General features: G+C 37.4%; 3 protein-coding genes across 5 annotated transcripts; 1 reads left to right on the plus strand and 2 right to left on the minus strand.

The window, feature by feature from the left end:
- Nucleotides 1-441: 441 nt before the first annotated feature.
- Nucleotides 442-12,236, plus strand: LOC125212541 (transportin MOS14). Of its 2 annotated transcripts, XM_048112741.2 has the most exons (27): nt 442-701; nt 1,349-1,426; nt 1,559-1,621; nt 1,882-1,929; nt 2,000-2,146; nt 2,774-2,905; nt 3,066-3,106; nt 3,719-3,810; nt 4,547-4,674; nt 6,006-6,081; nt 6,257-6,377; nt 6,454-6,553; nt 6,959-7,040; nt 7,419-7,501; nt 8,241-8,360; nt 8,570-8,621; nt 8,753-8,908; nt 9,333-9,456; nt 9,538-9,619; nt 9,702-9,790; nt 9,867-9,941; nt 10,038-10,092; nt 10,714-10,833; nt 10,923-11,015; nt 11,097-11,242; nt 11,363-11,540; nt 11,632-12,236. In XM_048112741.2, exons 1-27 carry the CDS (start codon nt 579-581, stop codon nt 11,908-11,910), a joined length of 2,883 nt encoding a protein of 960 aa, XP_047968698.1. In that variant the 5' UTR covers nt 442-578; the 3' UTR covers nt 11,911-12,236. The 2 variants fall into 2 exon arrangements, with proteins under 2 accessions (XP_047968698.1, XP_088923961.1); XM_089067835.1 differs by lacking the exons at nt 442-701; nt 1,349-1,426; nt 1,559-1,621; nt 1,882-1,929 and having other exon boundaries at nt 2,035-2,146; nt 2,739-2,905.
- A 112-nt stretch (nt 12,237-12,348) lies between these two features.
- Nucleotides 12,349-14,799, minus strand: LOC125212542 (ATP-dependent Clp protease proteolytic subunit 2, mitochondrial-like). Of its 2 annotated transcripts, none has more exons than XM_048112745.2 (4): nt 14,426-14,799; nt 13,273-13,698; nt 13,058-13,150; nt 12,349-12,598 (listed from the first exon to the last, which is right to left on the minus strand). In XM_048112745.2, the coding sequence occupies exons 1-2, from the start codon at nt 14,721-14,723 to the stop codon at nt 13,280-13,282; spliced, it is 717 nt and encodes a 238-aa protein (XP_047968702.1). In that variant the 5' UTR covers nt 14,724-14,799; the 3' UTR covers nt 12,349-12,598; nt 13,058-13,150; nt 13,273-13,279. The 2 variants fall into 2 exon arrangements, with proteins under 2 accessions (XP_047968702.1, XP_047968701.1); XM_048112744.2 differs by having other exon boundaries at nt 13,062-13,150; nt 14,426-14,798.
- A 1,244-nt stretch (nt 14,800-16,043) lies between these two features.
- On the minus strand, nt 16,044-17,706 carry LOC125213240 (transcription factor MYB1R1-like). The gene is made up of 3 exons (XM_048113670.2): nt 17,417-17,706; nt 16,794-17,002; nt 16,044-16,634 (listed from the first exon to the last, which is right to left on the minus strand). Exons 1-3 carry the CDS (start codon nt 17,661-17,663, stop codon nt 16,278-16,280), a joined length of 813 nt encoding a protein of 270 aa, XP_047969627.1. The 5' UTR covers nt 17,664-17,706; the 3' UTR covers nt 16,044-16,277.
- Between the last annotated feature and the right edge of the window lie 1,293 nt (nt 17,707-18,999).

The raw sequence follows: 18,999 nt of genomic DNA on the forward strand, positions 1-18,999 counted from the left end.
TATACTATTCTCTTTCTTACTTTTCTTTCTATCTACTTTAACTACTCCCTCCTCCATAAAAAATAGATCATTTTGTGTATAGCACAAGTTTTAATGTAGAATTGGTAAAGTAAGAGAGGGGAGGAGAAAAAGTAGTAAAGTAAGAGAGATATGGAGAAAAAGTGAGTAAAGTAGGAGAGAGTGAAGAAAAAGTGAGAAAAGTACGAGAGATAAGCTTTCTATTTTAAAAAAGTGATCTATTTTTTGTGGTCGTCCCAAAATGGAAAAAGTGATCTATTGTTTGTAGACGGAGGGAATATTTATTATCATTTTTATAAAACTTGAGATAAGAATGATAGTATATCCCTATTTTTCTTAATTATTAATTATATAAACACACATTCTCAATTTCAGACCACTATACAAGAACACACACAAATATATATAGATACACACATCTGCACAGAAACAGACTTACAGATAGACACAATTTTAAAAACACAGCTTGACTGCACAGCAAAGACACTGCAACCCAACCCATCATCAATTCATCTCTTTCTGCATCAATCCGCCAATCCAATCAATCGGAATCACTAATTATGGAGCTGCAGAACACTGTCAAGGAAGCCCTAAACGCGCTCTACCACCATCCCGACGACGCCGTCCGGATGCAGGCCGATCGCTGGCTTCAGGATTTTCAGCGCACGATTGATGCTTGGCAGGTGATTCCTGCTTTTTTTTAATGTTTTAACTGATTGCCGGATTTCTAGTGGCTTTATTGGTTGTTGATTTGGGGGAGAGGATTTGGAGCGTTGATTGGGATTAAGTAAAGAGTGGTTTTGACCTCGGATTTTATAGGTTAATTTGTTTGAATATCGTGAGGGGTAGCATTGATGTTTTTCAGCTGAATATGTTGGGGCTTGAATTTGAATTTGAATTTGAAGTATTCGACTAGTATGTAGTTCTGCTTTGTGATTGAGTCTCGGTTTATTAGCTCGAATTGATGCATTTGATAGTCAGAAGTTGCTGTCGATGCATGGTAGGGTGTGATAGTTTACTTATCAACTATGGATTTCTTCCATTTGTGATTTTTGGCATGTTTTTAGATATTGTATTGTATGCCAAAGAGCTTTGCTTCGTATGTTTTTAGGTTGGCTACTATATAGATATACAGAATATCACCAGTTGTTGGTGCAAAGTAGTCAAGGTATCGCTAGAAAAAGTGAAATTAATGTGATGATTGTGATCCCTTCTACTTCTTTGTTATCTCTCCTTATTCTAGCATTTTTTCTATAAAACATCAAGGGCAGCAATGTTCTCTCTTTCTGGTCTTTGTTACTGAAAATTAGACCTGTTCACATGTGAATAGGTGGCGGATAATTTGCTTCATGATACTTCCAGCAACATAGAAACTTCAGTATTCTGCTCTCAAACTCTCAGAAGCAAGGTACTTAGTTCCTTCTTTTTTCGGTTAGAATCAAGATACTATTTAGTATTTACTTCTTGTTAATTAGTTCTTTGTAAAACCACCAATGGTATGCCAAGATGATTATTTATAAGTGTTCTCTTGTGTAAGCAGGTGCAGCGTGATTTTGAAGAACTACCATCTGAAGCTTTTCGTCCGCTACGTATTTCTCTAAATGTAAGGATGTACTATTAGCTTGTGCATTTCTGATCCATCTTATTCTTCCACAGAGTAATCCGTTTTAAATTTTCTCTCTTTCCCTGAAAATGTGTAGCTGTAGCTAAGAGCTTTAGTCATCATTCAATTTTTTGTGCAGTCTTTCATTCATTGATTGATATTATGTCTGAGATGCTACATGTATTATTGGAACAACCTTTATCAAACCCATGATGTTATCATATTATCCAGTGTTATAATTTTGTATCTACTTTATGCAGACTTTACTGAAATCATTTCACAAGGGACCTCCTAAAGTTAGGACTCAGGTAAATCTTTGTTACTTCAATTTGTTCATTACGTCTTCAATCAAAGAAGGCTAAATGTCGGGAGATATAGATTAGTCTTGCAGTTGCTGCATTGGCTATTCATGTACCAGCAGAAGACTGGGGAGATGGTGGTATTTTAAACTGGATAAGAGATGAGATGAACTCACACCCTGAATGCATACCAAGTTTTCTGGAACTTCTGAGAGTCTTACCTGAGGTAAGTGTAAATACAAATATTGAGAAATCAGTTATTTTCTGTCTCTCTCTCATACAGACACACACATGCAATGTTACTTAATTGGAAGTTGGATTTAACCATCATAACAGTATACTGAAAGAGAATGTGCAGATTGGCAAAACTCAGGCTCTTTTACAGATATTATATAGTAAATCAATGCTCGGCACACAAAAAATGGTTACACTCTTCAGTTTTGTTTTGATTCATGTTGTTAATGCAATATGTAATCTTTAATGTATACCAAAGAACACTCAGTCAATCCCTTAAGCTCAAGGGTGTTATAGCAGTCCCGTGATGCTATTTGTTAAAAATGTCTAATTGATATTTGGGATTGCTTGCTGTTGGAACTGTTTTCTTTTTATTACTTGTGTGGAGCATGTGTGTGTGTGTGTTTTCACAGGCATGACTGTTTATCTAATTTGTATCCACCCAAAGCAGCCTATCATGAAACCGTTCTTAGTTTAGTATTTGATTTGGTTGGATAAGCTTTATAATTTAGATAAGTTGAATTAAATTTTAGTGAATCTGGTAATATATCTAAAGTTATAATCATCTTTTTTATTGGTTTCAGAATAAATGGCTTAACAACAATTTCCTTAAATCCAGGAAGTTTTCAATTACAAAATAGCAGTTCGTCCTGATAGACGCCGGATTTTTGAAAATGAGCTTGCTACTGGGATGGAGATTGCTCTTAATGTCTTCACCGCTTGCTTGAACATAAATGGACTGTCGGAACAGGTATGCTATATAATTTGATGTGCTGTCATGAAGTTCATATTTGTGGGTTTGTTATAAATCCTTAAAATATTGAACTATTTGTATATTGCTTTTTTTTTAAGTCTTTGTGTCTTTGGCATAAAATTGTTGTTATCCTTTCTAAATTCATACAACTTGGCAGGCACTTGAGGCTTTTGCTTCATGGCTACGGCTAAGGCACAGGTATTCACTTCTTTTACATAACTTCATTCTCGTAGGTATACTTGTTACTTGCATTTTCTGATATTATCAGATAGAGAATAGTATGCTCTGTCATCATGGATCTTAGTATATCTCACTTTACCACAGTAGAGTTAAATGAATGGCTTTTAGGGCAGCAATATATGAATATTTGTTTCTGATGTGGTACATGCAATCAAAAGCAACTTGTCTTTCCAATGGATCTGTGAATTACTACATGCACCTTAAGTTCAGTAGCAGGAACCCACCATCTAACGTAAATTTTTCATGCAATCTAATAAACTTAACAATAACATTTTACAAAATCAAAAATCATAATTATGAAAGCATTGAAAATATTTAATACATTTAATGTTAGTATTGATTGACACTTAGTGAATTTATATTAGTGGCTTGTGTGAGGAAATGGTAGTTGGTATTTGAATGTATGTATAGAAGGGGGTTGCGCATGATGCAGCCTCTATGGGGGCTGTGGCCCGAGCAACCGCCAACCCCAACCTGCTGAGGGGGAGTTTCTGATTAGGAAGGGCTGTAGCCTCCTCCCCCATCCTCTCACCTGATTCCACCACTGATAAATTCACTTATTGGTTCCAGGATTCCAGCTTCAGCTCTGGCTTCACATCCGTTGGTGCACACAGCTCTCTCAGGCTTGAATAGTGATATACTGTCCGAAGCATCTGTTAATGGTTTGTGAAAGTTACATGCTAATTCTTTCATCGCATTCGTAATATAACACTCTCCAATCTTTGTAGATCTCTTCCTAAGCATTTTTTATACACCTCTATCATGTTCATTCTGATGGAACTCAGTTAAAGTAGATAGACATACAGTCTTTGTTTCCCCAGAGTTTTGGCTGGTTTATCTAGTGCTAAGTCACAGGGAAATGATTTTCTGAATGGAGGTGAACTTCTATGTTAAATGTAAGAACATGTAGCTGATAGTTTTAACAATGAAAACTTAAAATCAAAGTGATGGCTTGCCCAAAAGAGATTTTTTTTTATATGAAATAAATACTAGTTTTCTTATTGGATTTATAAATACAGGGTATAGTATCTTTGGTTCTCTATAAGCATGGCATTTTTGGTCAGTATGTGTATGATTCAAATTCAACAAAACTAAAAGATAGCTGTCATATTTAGTGGGGAAGCTGATTCAAGTAGCTCTTGAATGGCCTCAACACTTATATGAGTGTGGCCCAGTTAAGTTTTGTGGTGGCTATCGGGCGGTAGAATTCAAAGATTCGGATTTGGCTTCAGAAATTAGCTTCACATAAACAGTTCTGTCAGATTACGCTCTTTCTCTCCCTCTCTCTCTATTGCATGATGTTTATCCAGTTGATACTTAGGTTCTTTAGGATCATCACCAATGCTATATACTCCACAATATTAAGGATGCTTACCTTGTACCAATCTCTACCTGCAGTTATTTCTGAATTGATTCACTATACAACAGTGAGAAACCTTGATGAAGTTGCTTCTCAGATGCCTTTAATTCAAGTACTTGTGCCTAGGATTATGAATCTGAAGCCTCAACTTAGAGATTCATCCAAGGTATTACATAAGCAGGGTCTTATTTTTTTTTCTTCTCCATTTAGAGTATTGTGTTTATTCCATTCAGATCTGTCATTGTATTTGTCAAAGATGATGCCCGTATAGATGAAGTCATTTCATCACTTTGTAAACCATTTAGATGCTTGAAAGTTGTGCTGTGTTTCATAGTTGGTGCTGTCATTTATATGCTCATTATCAAAATACTTCTAGAAATTATCTTCGTGTGTCCATTGCTATTCATATTTTACACAAATCTTGACATGGTACTGATCTAGTTGTTGACATAACATAGTATTGGTTGGAAATCTTAGACAATAGTAGGCTGGAAGTGATCAAGTGAAAGCTTGGAGTTTGAGTTTTCTGGCTTGAGCCTCCAATTGGGAGTTGTATCAGAAGGTCTGAGTTTCTTCCAGCAAAAGTTAGAGCTCCATTAGATTCCTACCTCGTATTAGCTTCGCAATCTGCAAATTAACAAGAAGTGCAAAATGAAGAACCACGTCTAGCAACTAAGGTTTATTATCAGAAACTGGGAGACTGGACCAGTTTGCTTGACCCCAGCAGGTTAGCCTTGGGTGGGAAATTATGTGCATCTAGTCATCCATCTTCCTTTCGAACCACATTCCTCACCATTAATTCTTCTTAGATGAAACAGGAGGGACATCTAGTCCTCCTGATGTACTTCTGCATCATGTCACTCGTATTAAGTTGTGGTTCCTATGAAAATTGTCTTGCGCGGTGACAATGTTAGCATGGAGGAGTGGTGCATATGGTTGTGATTTTGTGAAATGGTAATGAAAGTTACTAATGTAAATTCAACAAATGGTTCCAAGGTAGTTTTTAGATGTTACTCATGAGTTTCATACAAGGTTAATCTGAATCTGGATTGAAACAATAAGCATGTAAAAGCAAGTGGAATTTGATAAATAATACTCCCTCCGTCCCATGTTACTTGCACTTTTCATTTTAGGCCGTAAATTTGAGATTGATTTTTTAGTGTAACTAAATTAGAATTTTAAGTGTAATGAGACATCACTTAATAAAGGACCTCTTAACTTAATCTAACATATTAAATGCATTAATTCTAACTTAAACTATAAATAGTGTAAGGTGTGTGACGTGCCGAAAAGTAAAAGTGCAAGTAACATGGGACGGAGGGAGTATAACCTAGAGTAGGTCTGGGCTCCAGTGGAAACCATTTTTTTGCCATTTATAATAAGATAAACATTAAATTTCTTATTTGCATTACAAGCTCAAAGCCATCTTTATACTCTCTTCTGTGCAGTTATTATATATGATGTTTCTATATGACAACTGTTCACCACTGATCTCAGGATGAGGAGGATGTGAAGGCTGTTGCTCGCTTATTTGCTGACATGGGAGATGCATACGTTGAATTGATTGCTACTGGTATATAGCCTGCAAAGCCTTGCAACCTTCTACAGACTTGGTTTCTTTTAAATTTAGTAATACTTATGTGGGGTTTTACATATGCTCAATTAGTTTGTATCTTAGTGAGGATATTACCCTTGCTTCTTGTACAACAGGGACACTTCTTACAATAAAAAGTAACTTTTCTCTTCAGGTTCTGATGAATCAATGGTGATCGTGCAAGCACTACTTGAAGCTACTTCACATCCAGAATTTGATATTGCTTCAATGACCTTTAACTTTTGGCATAGTCTTCAAATGCTAATAAGTGAGAGGTACTGGCATTTTCTATTCTAAGGTTATGTGTGTGCGCTAGATCATTATATGACTGTATAATTTCTAATGGATTAGGAGTAATACTCTTCCACATGGTCATGAACCATCTTCTGAACCTGAGAAATCCCCTCAGCTGCTGGCGTTCCGTTCATCGTATGAAGCACTTGTTTCCTTGGTGAGGCTTTTCTTATGGTCTTTACATAGTCTTAGGTTTTGCATCAAGATTAAGTTTCTTCTAATTCAAAATGGAAGTGTTTGCATAGTTCCTTAAGAATGCTAAAGGAGAGGAGCATTTGTTCTTCACTAGTAATATTTTTTTTCCTAAATAAATAAGAGCATAACATGGTATACAAATGTCTTGGTGTTTTATCCCCATTTTCTTTGAGATAAAATAAATACATTCCAAAGATCATTGCTGTAATTGTCTGACCATCATAATGATATCTGGAGGATATGACCCTGGCCTCCTTGTTTACAGATTCCCAAGTATTTACGCATGTGGTTACTAGTTTTTAAGGCTAACTACTTTTATCAATAATGATTTCTTATATGATTTTGCTGTTATTTATTTTTCTCTCAGGTTAGTGTCAAAGTTGAATATCCCCAGGATTATGCTGATCTTTCAAGAGAGGACCAGAAAGATTTTAAGCAAACCAGATATGGTACATTTGCTGTTTGATCTGATAATGGTTTGCTGCATGTATCGACATAATCTTAAATGATGTATGTAGTTTATATAAATATTTAACAAACTCTCAAATACGATACACATGGAAGAAACATTTTGTTTATTGCCTTGGAACTAGGCATATTTTTCAGGGATGGGGAGTATTAGTTAGCCATTTCAGAATGCCTTCTGCATTTGAAACATACAGAATTATTTAATGTACACATGACTTGTATGTTTTATCTTCATAGCCTTGTTATTGTCTAGATGTCAACATTATAGGTCTTCCCCCTCCTCCCACTAGACTTTTTGAGGTGACATGTTTTAAGATCTAACATTTTTTGTGGTTTTCACAAAATTATCATGCTGGCAGCTGTTGCGGATGTCCTCATTGATGCAGCTCTAGTTTTAGGTGGTGATGCTACACTGAAGATTCTTTACATGAAGCTTATTGAGGTACATGTAATCTCGTTAATGCTGTAGAGATACCTGTCTGTCAACCCTTTAAAACTCTGTAACAAATTAATAAAGGCATAAAGCAGCATTTGCAGCCATTATAAATTCTTGTTTGTATGGTCACTCATCTTATACATATTTTGCTCACGATGGAAAATAAGTCAAAAGGCTACGTTATAAGTTCTTATGAGGTACCGAACATCATACTCTATACATATATAAGCGATATAATGGCACAGTTCTGGTTCCAGCTTATGATGGAAAAGATATTGGAGATCTGCCGGTTGTGAGCTGTACTCAACTACTCATTGATATCTTGTTTCCCAAATATTAGGAACAACTCATAATCATTGTATACAACACAAATAACTTCCCTTATGGTTTGTAAATGTACTCCTGACTTCTTGTAGCTTTCACACTCTCATTACTTTGATATAACCTGCAATATGTAATAAATACATGTTGAACCCAATTTCTGGAATGAAACCTGATAAAAAAAGAGACAGTGGGTAAAATGTTAATTAATCCTCCTACTGGAATTGAAAGGCTACAGTTTAAGGCTTCACCATAGGCCCACTACTTCGACCCAAGGCTCACTGGGGAGATTGGGCCCCACTCTGAAGACTACCAACATAATTATCATATAGTATTACATATCATGAAATTATTTGAATTCAAAACATTGTTAGTACATGAATTTATCAATGATGTCTCATTTCCCCTTTTAATTTATGTATAGGCTGTTAGAAATTGCGGGCAGGTCCAGCAAACTGATTGGCGTCCAGCAGAAGCGGCTTTATATAGTATTCGAGCAATATCCGATTATGTATCTAATACTGAAGGAGATGTGATGCCTCAGGTTTGAATATTCTCCCATATCAGGCTGTCAATTTATAAAGCTAGCTAGCTAGGTGTTTCCCATTGATCAATGTATTTCCTAGTTATTGATCCGACAAAATTTCCTTTTAGTCCTTTGGCCTCATGCATTAATTTGTTTTGATGTCTAACTATGTTCACTGTTCAACACTTTACCAATTCAGATATATCAAACATGTTTTGTTTTGCCAGATCATGAATTTACTTCCTCAACTTCCTCATCAACCACAGCTGCTGCAGACAGGTATAAAATCCACGAGAACATCCTTTTGTCTCTCAAAATGTCTTTATTACTTCCTCATCAGGGAGTAGTTTTGAGTTTTGACACAGTGTTCTCGAGTTACTTATTTATGTTTTTTTTGTATCTTTGTTCAGTATGCTATGTAATTGGGGCTTACTCAAAATGGCTTGACACTGCACCAAGTGGACCTTCATTCTTGTCGCCTCTTATAAATATTCTTGTTAGCGGTATGAGTATATCAGAGGACACTGCAGCTGCAGCTGCTGTGGCTTTTCGTCATATATGTGACGGTAAATAGTCTTGCTTGCTTAGCTTCTCATGTTTGTTTTCCTGACTAGTACTAATAGTTTACAGCTAAAACTAACATTCAATGTTTTTTAAGCTTCTAATTTCATGATTTATGGTTTAATTCTTGTAATATCTCAGATATTGTTATTTCTCTCTTCAACAAACTGTGATCTTCTTCGCCTCTAGTAGGGTAGCTCTGGGTGATGGTCCTACTCTTTGTGAGATTACATAATAACAAGGAATTTGTGTTCTAGGAGTAAAATGTCAAGCATTTTTTTCTTGAATAGGGGCTTCTTTTATATTCTATCTATGTCCATTATTTCTTACCTTATTGCTCACTTGCCACAAAATTTTACCCCTTTGTTACTGGGCTTTGCAATAGCTATATTTTACTTGAACTCTGCCTATATTTTGTTTTGGCTGTAGACTGCAAGAAAAAACTATGTGGGTCCTTGGATGGACTTTTCCAAATATACCAAGGGGCAATGATTGGAGAAGGCCCCTTCAAGGTTTCTGCAGAAGACTCGTTGCATCTAGTCGAGGCTCTTAGGTATTAATGATTTTTATGACTTGCAGAAACTGGCTGGTATTTTGTGTTGTGTTAACTTATTTAGATAATCTTTATTCACAGTATGGTCGTCACGGAACTTCCTTCGGAACATGCTAAGAAAGCCTTGGAGGCACTATGCTTGCCCACTGTTGCTCCTTTACAGGTTAGTATTGTCTTAAGGAATCAGGCTTGTTTTGATATGTGGTTGACTGGTTGAGTGAGCAATTTGCATGGTCAATAAGCAGGACATCATCAATCAAGGCCCTTTAGTACTGGGACAGAAGCCTGCTCGAGATTTAACTGTTCATATTGACCGATTAGCAAATATATTTAGGTAGCAACATATATCTGTATTGGTTATATTAGGCGTACCTTTTTATGAAGCTCAACTTATAATTATGCAACTTCAGACATGCGAATCATCCGGAAGCTGTTGCAGATGCTGTTCGAAGACTCTGGCCAATCTTCAAATCAATCTTCGATATGTTAGTGCTACATCTGCTGATTTGATAAATACTTTAATTATATTGCCTTGGGTACTTGATTCAAGATAAGTTTGAGCTCAAATATCTGTGCTGCAGTCGTTCTTGGGACATGCGAACTATGGAATCTCTTTGTCGAGCGTGCAAAAATGCGGTAAGATTTCTGAACTATGGAATTTTGATTATGGATTATTTCAAAGGTTCTCACCATTTGCTTTTTGAGTATTATTGCCCTCACTATCAAGTATGGTAAATGGGGATGATAAAATTTAAGAAGAGGGACCAAAGGGAACCAAATCTATTCATGGTGCTTGGTATGTTAGATTTGGAATCAAATAACTCGACAATTACTCCCTTGATTAGTTACCCTCGGATTAATCAACTTGATTTCCATTGTAATTGAACTTCTCAGCCATACACCCATACCCATAGTTGTTCCAGTTGAAGCACCATTTTAGGGTGTTTTAACATGACATAATACCATGATTAATCTACTTAGCACGGTAAGGCCATATGACTATGCATACAGATCATATTTTCTCTATCGTGCTGGCAGTACTTCTCTAGTAATTCTAAGACCTCCAACAATGTTATTTTTTTTTATAACATGATTGAACCCTCATCGCCTTTTTGCCATAGTAGTCATTCTACTTTCATTGGACTGCCCACAGAAGATAGTATTCGAAAGGAATGTAATCCAATTTCAATTGTAGTTTCCAGTGTCAGTATGTCACTTTTATGGGAGTCTTCCTGATAAGAAATTTCTCTCTTCCAGGTGAGGACCTCTAAAACTCTTATGGGGGTTACAGTTGGTGTAATACTCGAAGAGATACAAGCTTTGTACAAACAACATCAGCAACCTTGTTTCCTCTATCTCTCTAGTGAAGTTATTAAGGTTCGTATTCCTGGTTCTTTCTGGGTTAATATATTACTCGATAAGTTTTCCCTTTTCTGATTAACTTATATTTGAATCCTCTTCTCTAGATATTTGGTTCAGATCCATCTTGTACAAACTATTTGACAATCTTGATTGAATCTCTTTTCAACCATACAACATCTGTGCTTACAAAAGTTCAGGTAATGTCTCTGGTTAATAACCGTCAGCTCCGTTAATTGAGATCGTGGAATGTTTTCCTGATGCTATTACCCATGTGGCAGGACTTCTCTTCCCGACCCGACCTGGTAGATGATTGTTTTTTATTAGCATCAAGATGCATCCGTTATTGTCCGCAATTATTCTTTACATCTCCTGTATTCCCCTGCTTGGTGGACTGTTCTATGATTGGCATCACCGTGCAGCATAGGTTCTCCCTCACAATCTCTCTATCAAATAGTAAAATTTAGTATTTTCTTATGTTCTTAAACGACAAGCATGCTCTGATGAAATACAGTAAGGATTGAAATTGTCACATTTCACACTGCAGGGAGGCCTCCAATTCCATACTAAATTTCCTATCAGATGTTTTCGATCTTGCAAATTCCACTCACGGGAAGCCTTATGTGCCCATCCGGGACAATGTGATTATTCCCAGAGGAGCTGTCATCACCAGAGTTCTTGTAGCTGCTCTAACCGGAGCACTTCCAAGTTCGCGACTAGAAACGGTTTATGTCCCTGACCCCTCAATAGATAAATGCTACCATGATAGAGGCTTCCATTTGCTATATTGAACACTTCAATTTTCATTTGCAATAGGTAACCTACACGCTTCTAGCTATTACACGAGCCTACAGTTCAAAGGCGTTAGAGTGGGCAAAGGAGGCCATTTCCTTAATTCCATCAAATGCGGTGACAGAGGTGGAAAGGTCAAGATTTCTGCAAGCTTTGTCAGATGCGACGTCTGGTGCAGCTGTAAACGGCCTGACGACTCCAATCGAAGAATTATCCGAGGTCTGTAGACGTAATAGATCCGTTCAAGAGATTGTTCAAGGAGCTTTGAGGCCTCTTGAACTGAACATGGTTTCTGTATCATAGTTGGTGAGTGACAGAGAAGGGCTATTTTTTCTCTGCCCTTGTCTTCGGTTTCGGTTGAGGCAACTTTTTTGTTTCATTTCAATATTTGTATATTGTTCATTTGCCATTTCATATAGTTTGAATGAGGGTGAGAGGGGAGGGTGAGAGGTTGTGTTGTTGTGTTTTACTTTCAAAGATGAAACATAATCTTTTTATTGTGAAGGATAGCTTAAATATGGCAGACGGTTGTAAGTCTCTGGTTTGGTCAATTTTTGGGGGGGCAATATCACTTTATTATAAATTTGGTTCATGTCTGAATTCTCGTTAATGGCATTTTCATTTTCACATATTGATTAATTTCAGCAACAGTATTACTGAGTTGAGTTCTTTAATTGTGATAAATTTGCTGCTTAAATCTCATCACCTGGCTTAGATTTCTAACAATACAAAAGGAGCATATAATTAACAAACTAGTTCACTTTCAAATGGAAGTATAACTACACGATCAAAGAGAAGGGGAAGTGAGTAGGAGTTAAGCAAGGAACAAAAGATGATTCTTTCCTTGATGAAGATTGTGCCACAATACAATTGAAAAACAAGATCAGTGACAGATTTATTGTGATTTGGTCACAATTTTTTTCCCCCTTACTCTTGCCAAGAAGAATTCACCAAGAGCGACGTCGGAATTGCATCCAGTAGATGGGAATAACTGCACCAAAGTAAGAACGTAAACAACTCTTTAATCTTATTTGAATATTACCCAAAAAGATACATGAATTGAAGTACAAGATGGAACAACTGCAGGATATAGACGTAGAGCAACACGGGATCCATGTAAAAATGTCAGTTCTTTCTGTCCTAGTCATCTAAATGCCATTCCTTAATGAAGACTGTCAGGATATGAAGACCATCGAGTTTTTGTTTCCATAACATCTTAGTTCTCTGGGTTTTTTACTATAAAGTATTAACCACCAAAGGGAAGTAGTAAAGTTAACAGGAACTCAATTATTGTAGGAATCAGATGAAATAGCTCAGTTCGAAATGTTTAGGTAGTAAAATGGCAAGAAAAAACTAAAACTTTTTTCTTCTTTTCTTAATCTAAACTACACCATACTTATATAAGAAAACTCAAGTGCCAGTCCAAGAAATATACATAAAGATAACTCACTTACTAAAGGTGACAAGTACTCGTGACAAGGCCTGCGGCTGAAACTGTTTGAAGGGACAATCTGAATTCCAGCTCAAAGCAACCCCTCAAAAACTGAACATGCATATTTGTAAATCAGTGATATGATTCATATAAAAAGCTATACTCCTTTTTCTAACCCAGTAAAGGTAAAAGTATAAAAGGAAAGAACAATGCGATGAAAATCATGATCTTACATTGAGATTAACTTGAACCCTTATCTTTCCCCTCGTTTGCTACAGCATCAGCCACAAGTGACATCGGTCTTTCATTTATAACCTCATCTATTATTCCAAACTCCTTTGCCTCCTCAGCTGTCATGAAATAATCACGGTCCATGTTTGCTTGGATTACTTCAAGTGACTGTCCAGTGTGTTTACAGTAGAGATCATTCAATGCATCCCAAACACGAATAATTTGCTTGGTGTGGATACTTATGTCTTTAGCCTGCCCACTGTACCCACCAGAAGGCTGATGTATCATGATTGTAGCATTTGGGAGGGACCGCCTTTCACCCTTTGCACCAGCAGCCAGTAGGAGAGAAGCCATTGATGCAGCTTGACCAAGACATATAGTATTGATGGGAGACCGGATATACTGCATCGTGTCATAGATAGCAAGACCTACATTATCAATCAACTAACAATGAGTTCGAAGGTTTTCAAATAAAGTTCAAATATAAATACATACTGCAAAGTAGGATTCTCTGCAAAGTAGCAAAAAAGCAAAGGAACATTTCCTCATTTTAAGTTGCATAAGGATCATAAATTTGAATCAGAGTGCAAGTTCATCCCCATCCTTTACCAAAGCTGAATATTCAAGACTAATCTCTAGTTCTCTACTGTTCCTGAACATTGATTGTGACAGTAAATCCTACCAAATTAAACAAAAATTTGCAATATATATGCAAAACTCCTCAGCAACAAAAAATAATTATGACATTCTCATCACCTCCCCCAAACTAAACCCACTCAGAATCCAAAACATCACATACTAACACAGCTCACAAAAATTGAAAACCGGGCAAAATCCCCCGTCAATCGCCTTGTACGGGACTTTACATAATGTAAATAAGCTTAGAATATTAGTCCTGATTCAGTTTAACCAAAGCTTGAAACTTGATCATGATCGACTACAATGCCATTCAAAATTTGTCACAGAGATATCCATTTCCAATTATAAGACTTCAGCTCAACGATAAATAAACAACATTAAAATTACATAGTTTCTCCTCATCAATTAAAAAAAACCTCTGTAGCCCGAGACTGACTAAAATTTCCATCAAAAATATCAAAACCAAACTTATTTTGAACAAAAAAATCAACAAAACGGGAAATTTAACACATTTACCAGCAGTAACAGCGCCACCGGGGGAATTCAGATACATGTGAATTGGCTTGGCGGGATTCTCCGACTCGAGGAAGAGCAGCTGCGCGACGACGACGTGGGCGGTATCGTCGGAGATGGGGCCGTTGATGCAAATGATGCGCTCTTTCAGTAGCCGAGAGAAAATGTCGTAGGCGCGCTCCCCTCTCGATGAATGCTCGATCACCATGGGCACCAGGCTATAGCTCCTTCGGCCGCCGGCGACGGCGGTGGAGGATTTGGCGACATTGATTAGATTTCGGGAGAAGAGGCTTCGCATCATCGCTAGGGTTTCGATTTTCAAATTTGGGGAATTCAAAAGGAGAAGATTGGAAGTTTGGAACTCTATTGCATCATTCACTTTTATTTTATTTTAGTTCAGTTTTATTTATCCTTCTTGAATATTTTATCTGAAATTTGATGATATTGTAATAAATTATTAATAATGCAAAAACATTGTTCAGTAATTTAGTTTATAAGATAAATGACAAATTTAATATTCATTTCATTCTTTCATTCCATTTTACCATCATTTCATTCCTATTATTCATGAATTTCATTTTAAATAATTTATTATGGGGCTACTATACAATTATTTAAACATAAATTTCTCACATTATTATTTTCAAATTTCATATAATTTCCAATTTTTAGCAAAATTGTAGCTAGTGTGACACCATCGTGACATAAGAACATGGCACTATTTACATTTTTCACCAAATTGATAAAGACCTAATACTAATGTGATAATGTGATGTGACAAACAAAAAAACTACTACCAACCACATCATCATTAATTTGGCCAAAAGTGGAAAAGGTGATTAATTGCATAAACAGTATCACATTTTAAATTCATCAAACCGACCCAAAATCGATGATGTATACTTAATTATGAATTATGATATTTTATTATATAAAACAAATAAAAATAAAAATAGATTCACTAATTTTTTTCAATTTATTTTCTTTTATAAAATACTCCTTTCGTCCCGCTTTAGCAGTCTCATTGACTTTTCTGCCTCCTTTTTGTAAAAGTAATAAAAAATAGTTAAAGTGAAGAAATGGTTTCTGCCTCCTTTTTGTAAAAGTAATAAAAAATAGTTAAAGTGAAGAAATGGTAAAGTAAGAGAGCAATGTCAGCTTTAGCAGTCTCATTGACTTTTCTGCTTCCATAAAGTAATGAAAAATAGTTAAAGTGGAGAAATGATAAAGTAAGAGAGACAGGGTCAATTATGCGATATTTATTGGTGAACATGAGAAGAGCATGTCAACTATGAGATATTTATTGGTGAGAGAGGGAATATCTCTCAATAAATGTGTTATTTATTGGTGAATAGAGGAAGAGCATGTCAAGTGTCAACTATGAGATATTTATTAGTGAAAGAGAGAGTATCTCCCAATAAATGCGATATTTATTAGTGAAGAAGGGAAGAGCATGTCAACTATGAGATATATATTTATTGGTGAATAGGAGTATCTCCCAACAAAGTAAACAAATGAAATGATATGCATACTCCATTTAATACAAGATAAAATGAAATGATATTTATTACTCCACTTACTACTTGTATTCAATAAAAAAACCACTAAAAAGGAGAAAAGCAAAGCAAAAACCTTCCTGTAAATATCAGTAGCACAAAATGGGCAGGTACAAGACATAAAATATATTTCCAGCCTGTACAATGCATAGATAGAACTTAGAAGGATTAATAGTCCAAAGCTAGTGTTGAGCAATCTATGTCTTAATCAATGTTTCTCTATTTATCTTAAGAATGTTTATACCTATGATGTGCCCTATTCCTCCATAGTCCTTATTCTCTTCCAAAACTATTCCTCCTCATGCAACACTAACAATGCCATCTCCCTTTTTGTAGCTTGGTGTCACCGGGAACGAGGAACCCGTGGACAGGGACAACCGCAGTGACAATTGAGATGGCCCGGGAGGAACTTGCTGGTTTAAGCTTAGCTCAGCCATGGCTGAGGTCAGAGGCAGAGAGCAACGATGAACAAACATGGCTGGTGAGTTGTTTGCTAAGAAATTTTCACCTTGCATTGGTAATAGAACAGGACCATTCATGGTTGAGAATAGATTGGCATTGGCTGTCAATGGCCGAGGCACAGAGGGTGGCCGTGCAACGGGCTGAGCCGGGATCTGTTGCCGGTTTCTGGCCTCTTTCATTGGCATTGCAGCAACCTAATTTGAAACAGGACAACATATTTTTCAATCAGATTTATCATTTGTGAACATAAACATACTTTTCACTCAGAAATCCATATCCTTGAATGTTCAATTTAGTTTCATAAACCAGCAAGAACAATTATGAACACAAGAGCTATTGGATAGGCGATCTACCGAGTCAGTGGTGATGTCGAAGAGGCTGGTGCGCCGGCGCCGGCAATTGAGGTTGTTCCGGCGGATGAAGTACTTCTGAGCGTGACTAGCAACCTGAGTCGGTGTACGAGTCTTCACATAATTCTTAGATATTCCTCTCCAATCTCCTTTCCCAACCTTCTGCAATCCAACGAGGAACCGCTTGTGCTCTTCCTCTGTCCATGGAGTTCCTGAACAATGAAATCAAATCCACACCGATTCAATTGTGAGAATCCACAAACCACAAATGAAACCTATCTTCGTATTGAATACTCACATCCTAATTTTGTTACTTTTTTTTCGATTTCTTTTCGTGAATGCAATTGATTCCATACATTTGAAGAAAATTTCACAAGCAAGTAAACTACACCGTCTACATGAAATTATTCTTCACAGAAATCAGATAAGCAAATAAACAAATTGAAAAGTATTAAGCTGAATTAGCAGCTCAAAAGCTTCACGATCATAACATTAAATCACCTAAATCAAAACGAAACTGAAATTAAGCTAAATTAACAACTCAATTTCACGATCATAACATTAATAACCTAAATCAAAACGAAACTTAAATTCGTAGTAACAAAAAAAATACTCATAGATCTAACCTCGCTTACGATCGCCGCTACCTCCGGCCGCCTGAGGCGCTGCGTCATCCGCGGAGGCGTATCCGGCAGCTCCGCCGCGCTCCTTCGCCTTCTCCGGCTTGCTTGCGTTACTAACCTGCTCGTATTCGGAGAGGTTATTCATACTCACGCTCTTCCTCATCGGATCGACCTTCACTCTCACACCGAACAGCATGATCTCGCTAACGCCGCTCGTGGCGGTGGCCGGAGAATCTCCGGGGATCGACATCGGAATTTTCCGACGAATTTCGAAAAGAGAAAGGGAAAAGTTGATGAAGAAATGAAAGGTGGAAAAGTCGCTTTTATACTGAGATGAAAGAGGGCCTTTTGGAAACGTGGAGGCCGTACAATACGTTGCTGGAATTTAATTTATTTAGTTAATTAATAATGGAAATTATGGATATTACCAAATGGGATATATTAGGAGATAATAGTGGATTAAATTCATAAATATAATTAGCAGCGATTAAGATGGAAAGCTAGCTGTCGGGTGAGATTATTAACAAAACTATCATTTTATAATGTGAATATTCTGATTTGGTTTAGCCGGATTAACAAGATTTGAGATTATCAAAAACAAATTGATTGAATATATACAACTTTAATTTATGTAAGAGCACTCCCAATGGAGGTGGCGAATTCTCGGCGATAAATCGCCGATTATCGCCGAATTATCGCCGGCCATTGTGGCGAAGTCGGCGATAATTCGGCGATAATGTTACCGTTGCTTCGCCGAGTGGCGATTTATCGCCGGATTATCGCCGAGCGATCGCCGGCCACTGTGGGCGACGCTCGGCGATAATCGGCGATTTTTAAAATTTTTTTTTTTTTTTTTGGCCGAACGGCTATTTTATCCCACCCCTATAAATATTTCATCCTCTTCCTCCATTCATCACCCACAAACTTCATTCACACAAATTTTCAATCTTTTTTCTCTCCATCTTTATTAAATGAGTTCTGATTCATCGTCTCGTGCTCAGTCCGACGAGGAAATATCACATTCTTCTTCCGAAGAAGAGGTACCTCCCGCTCCCACCGGATGGGATGTAGCGGGTTTCGCCAACAACCCAATCAACAACTATATCTCCCGCTGCATACAAAGCGAGATCGCTCGAATGCAGCAGCCACCCCCCCAACGGCCAATCCGCCGGCGGCGCCGATACATCCCTCGCAACCACACTGGTGCGCACGATCGGCTGTTCGCCGATTATTTCGCGGAGGAACCACGTTATCCGGCAGATGTATTTCGTCGCCGGTTCAGAATGCGCCGCTCCCTCTTCCTGCGCATTGTTAATGCGTTGTCCGCGCGTTACCCCGAGTTCCGGCTCCAGCGAGACGCAGCAGGGAAGCCCGGACTATCGCCCCTACAGAAATGCACTGTTGCCATCCGGCAGTTGGCATATGGAGGGTCCGCCGACATGTTCGATGAGTATCTGCAATGCGGCGAGACGACTGGCAACGAGTGCCTGAAGAATTTCTGTCAGGGCGTGCGAGAGATATTTGGGGAGCACTACCTTCGCTCGCCGGACGCAGCTGACTGCCAGTTCCTACTGGATTGGCACTGG

The sequence above is a fragment of the Salvia hispanica genome, chromosome 3 (genome assembly GCF_029641045.1).
Source record: "Salvia hispanica isolate PSC_SH4W2 chromosome 3, Shi_PSC_v1, whole genome shotgun sequence".
In the NCBI taxonomy this organism is placed as follows: Eukaryota; Viridiplantae; Streptophyta; class Magnoliopsida; order Lamiales; family Lamiaceae; genus Salvia; species Salvia hispanica.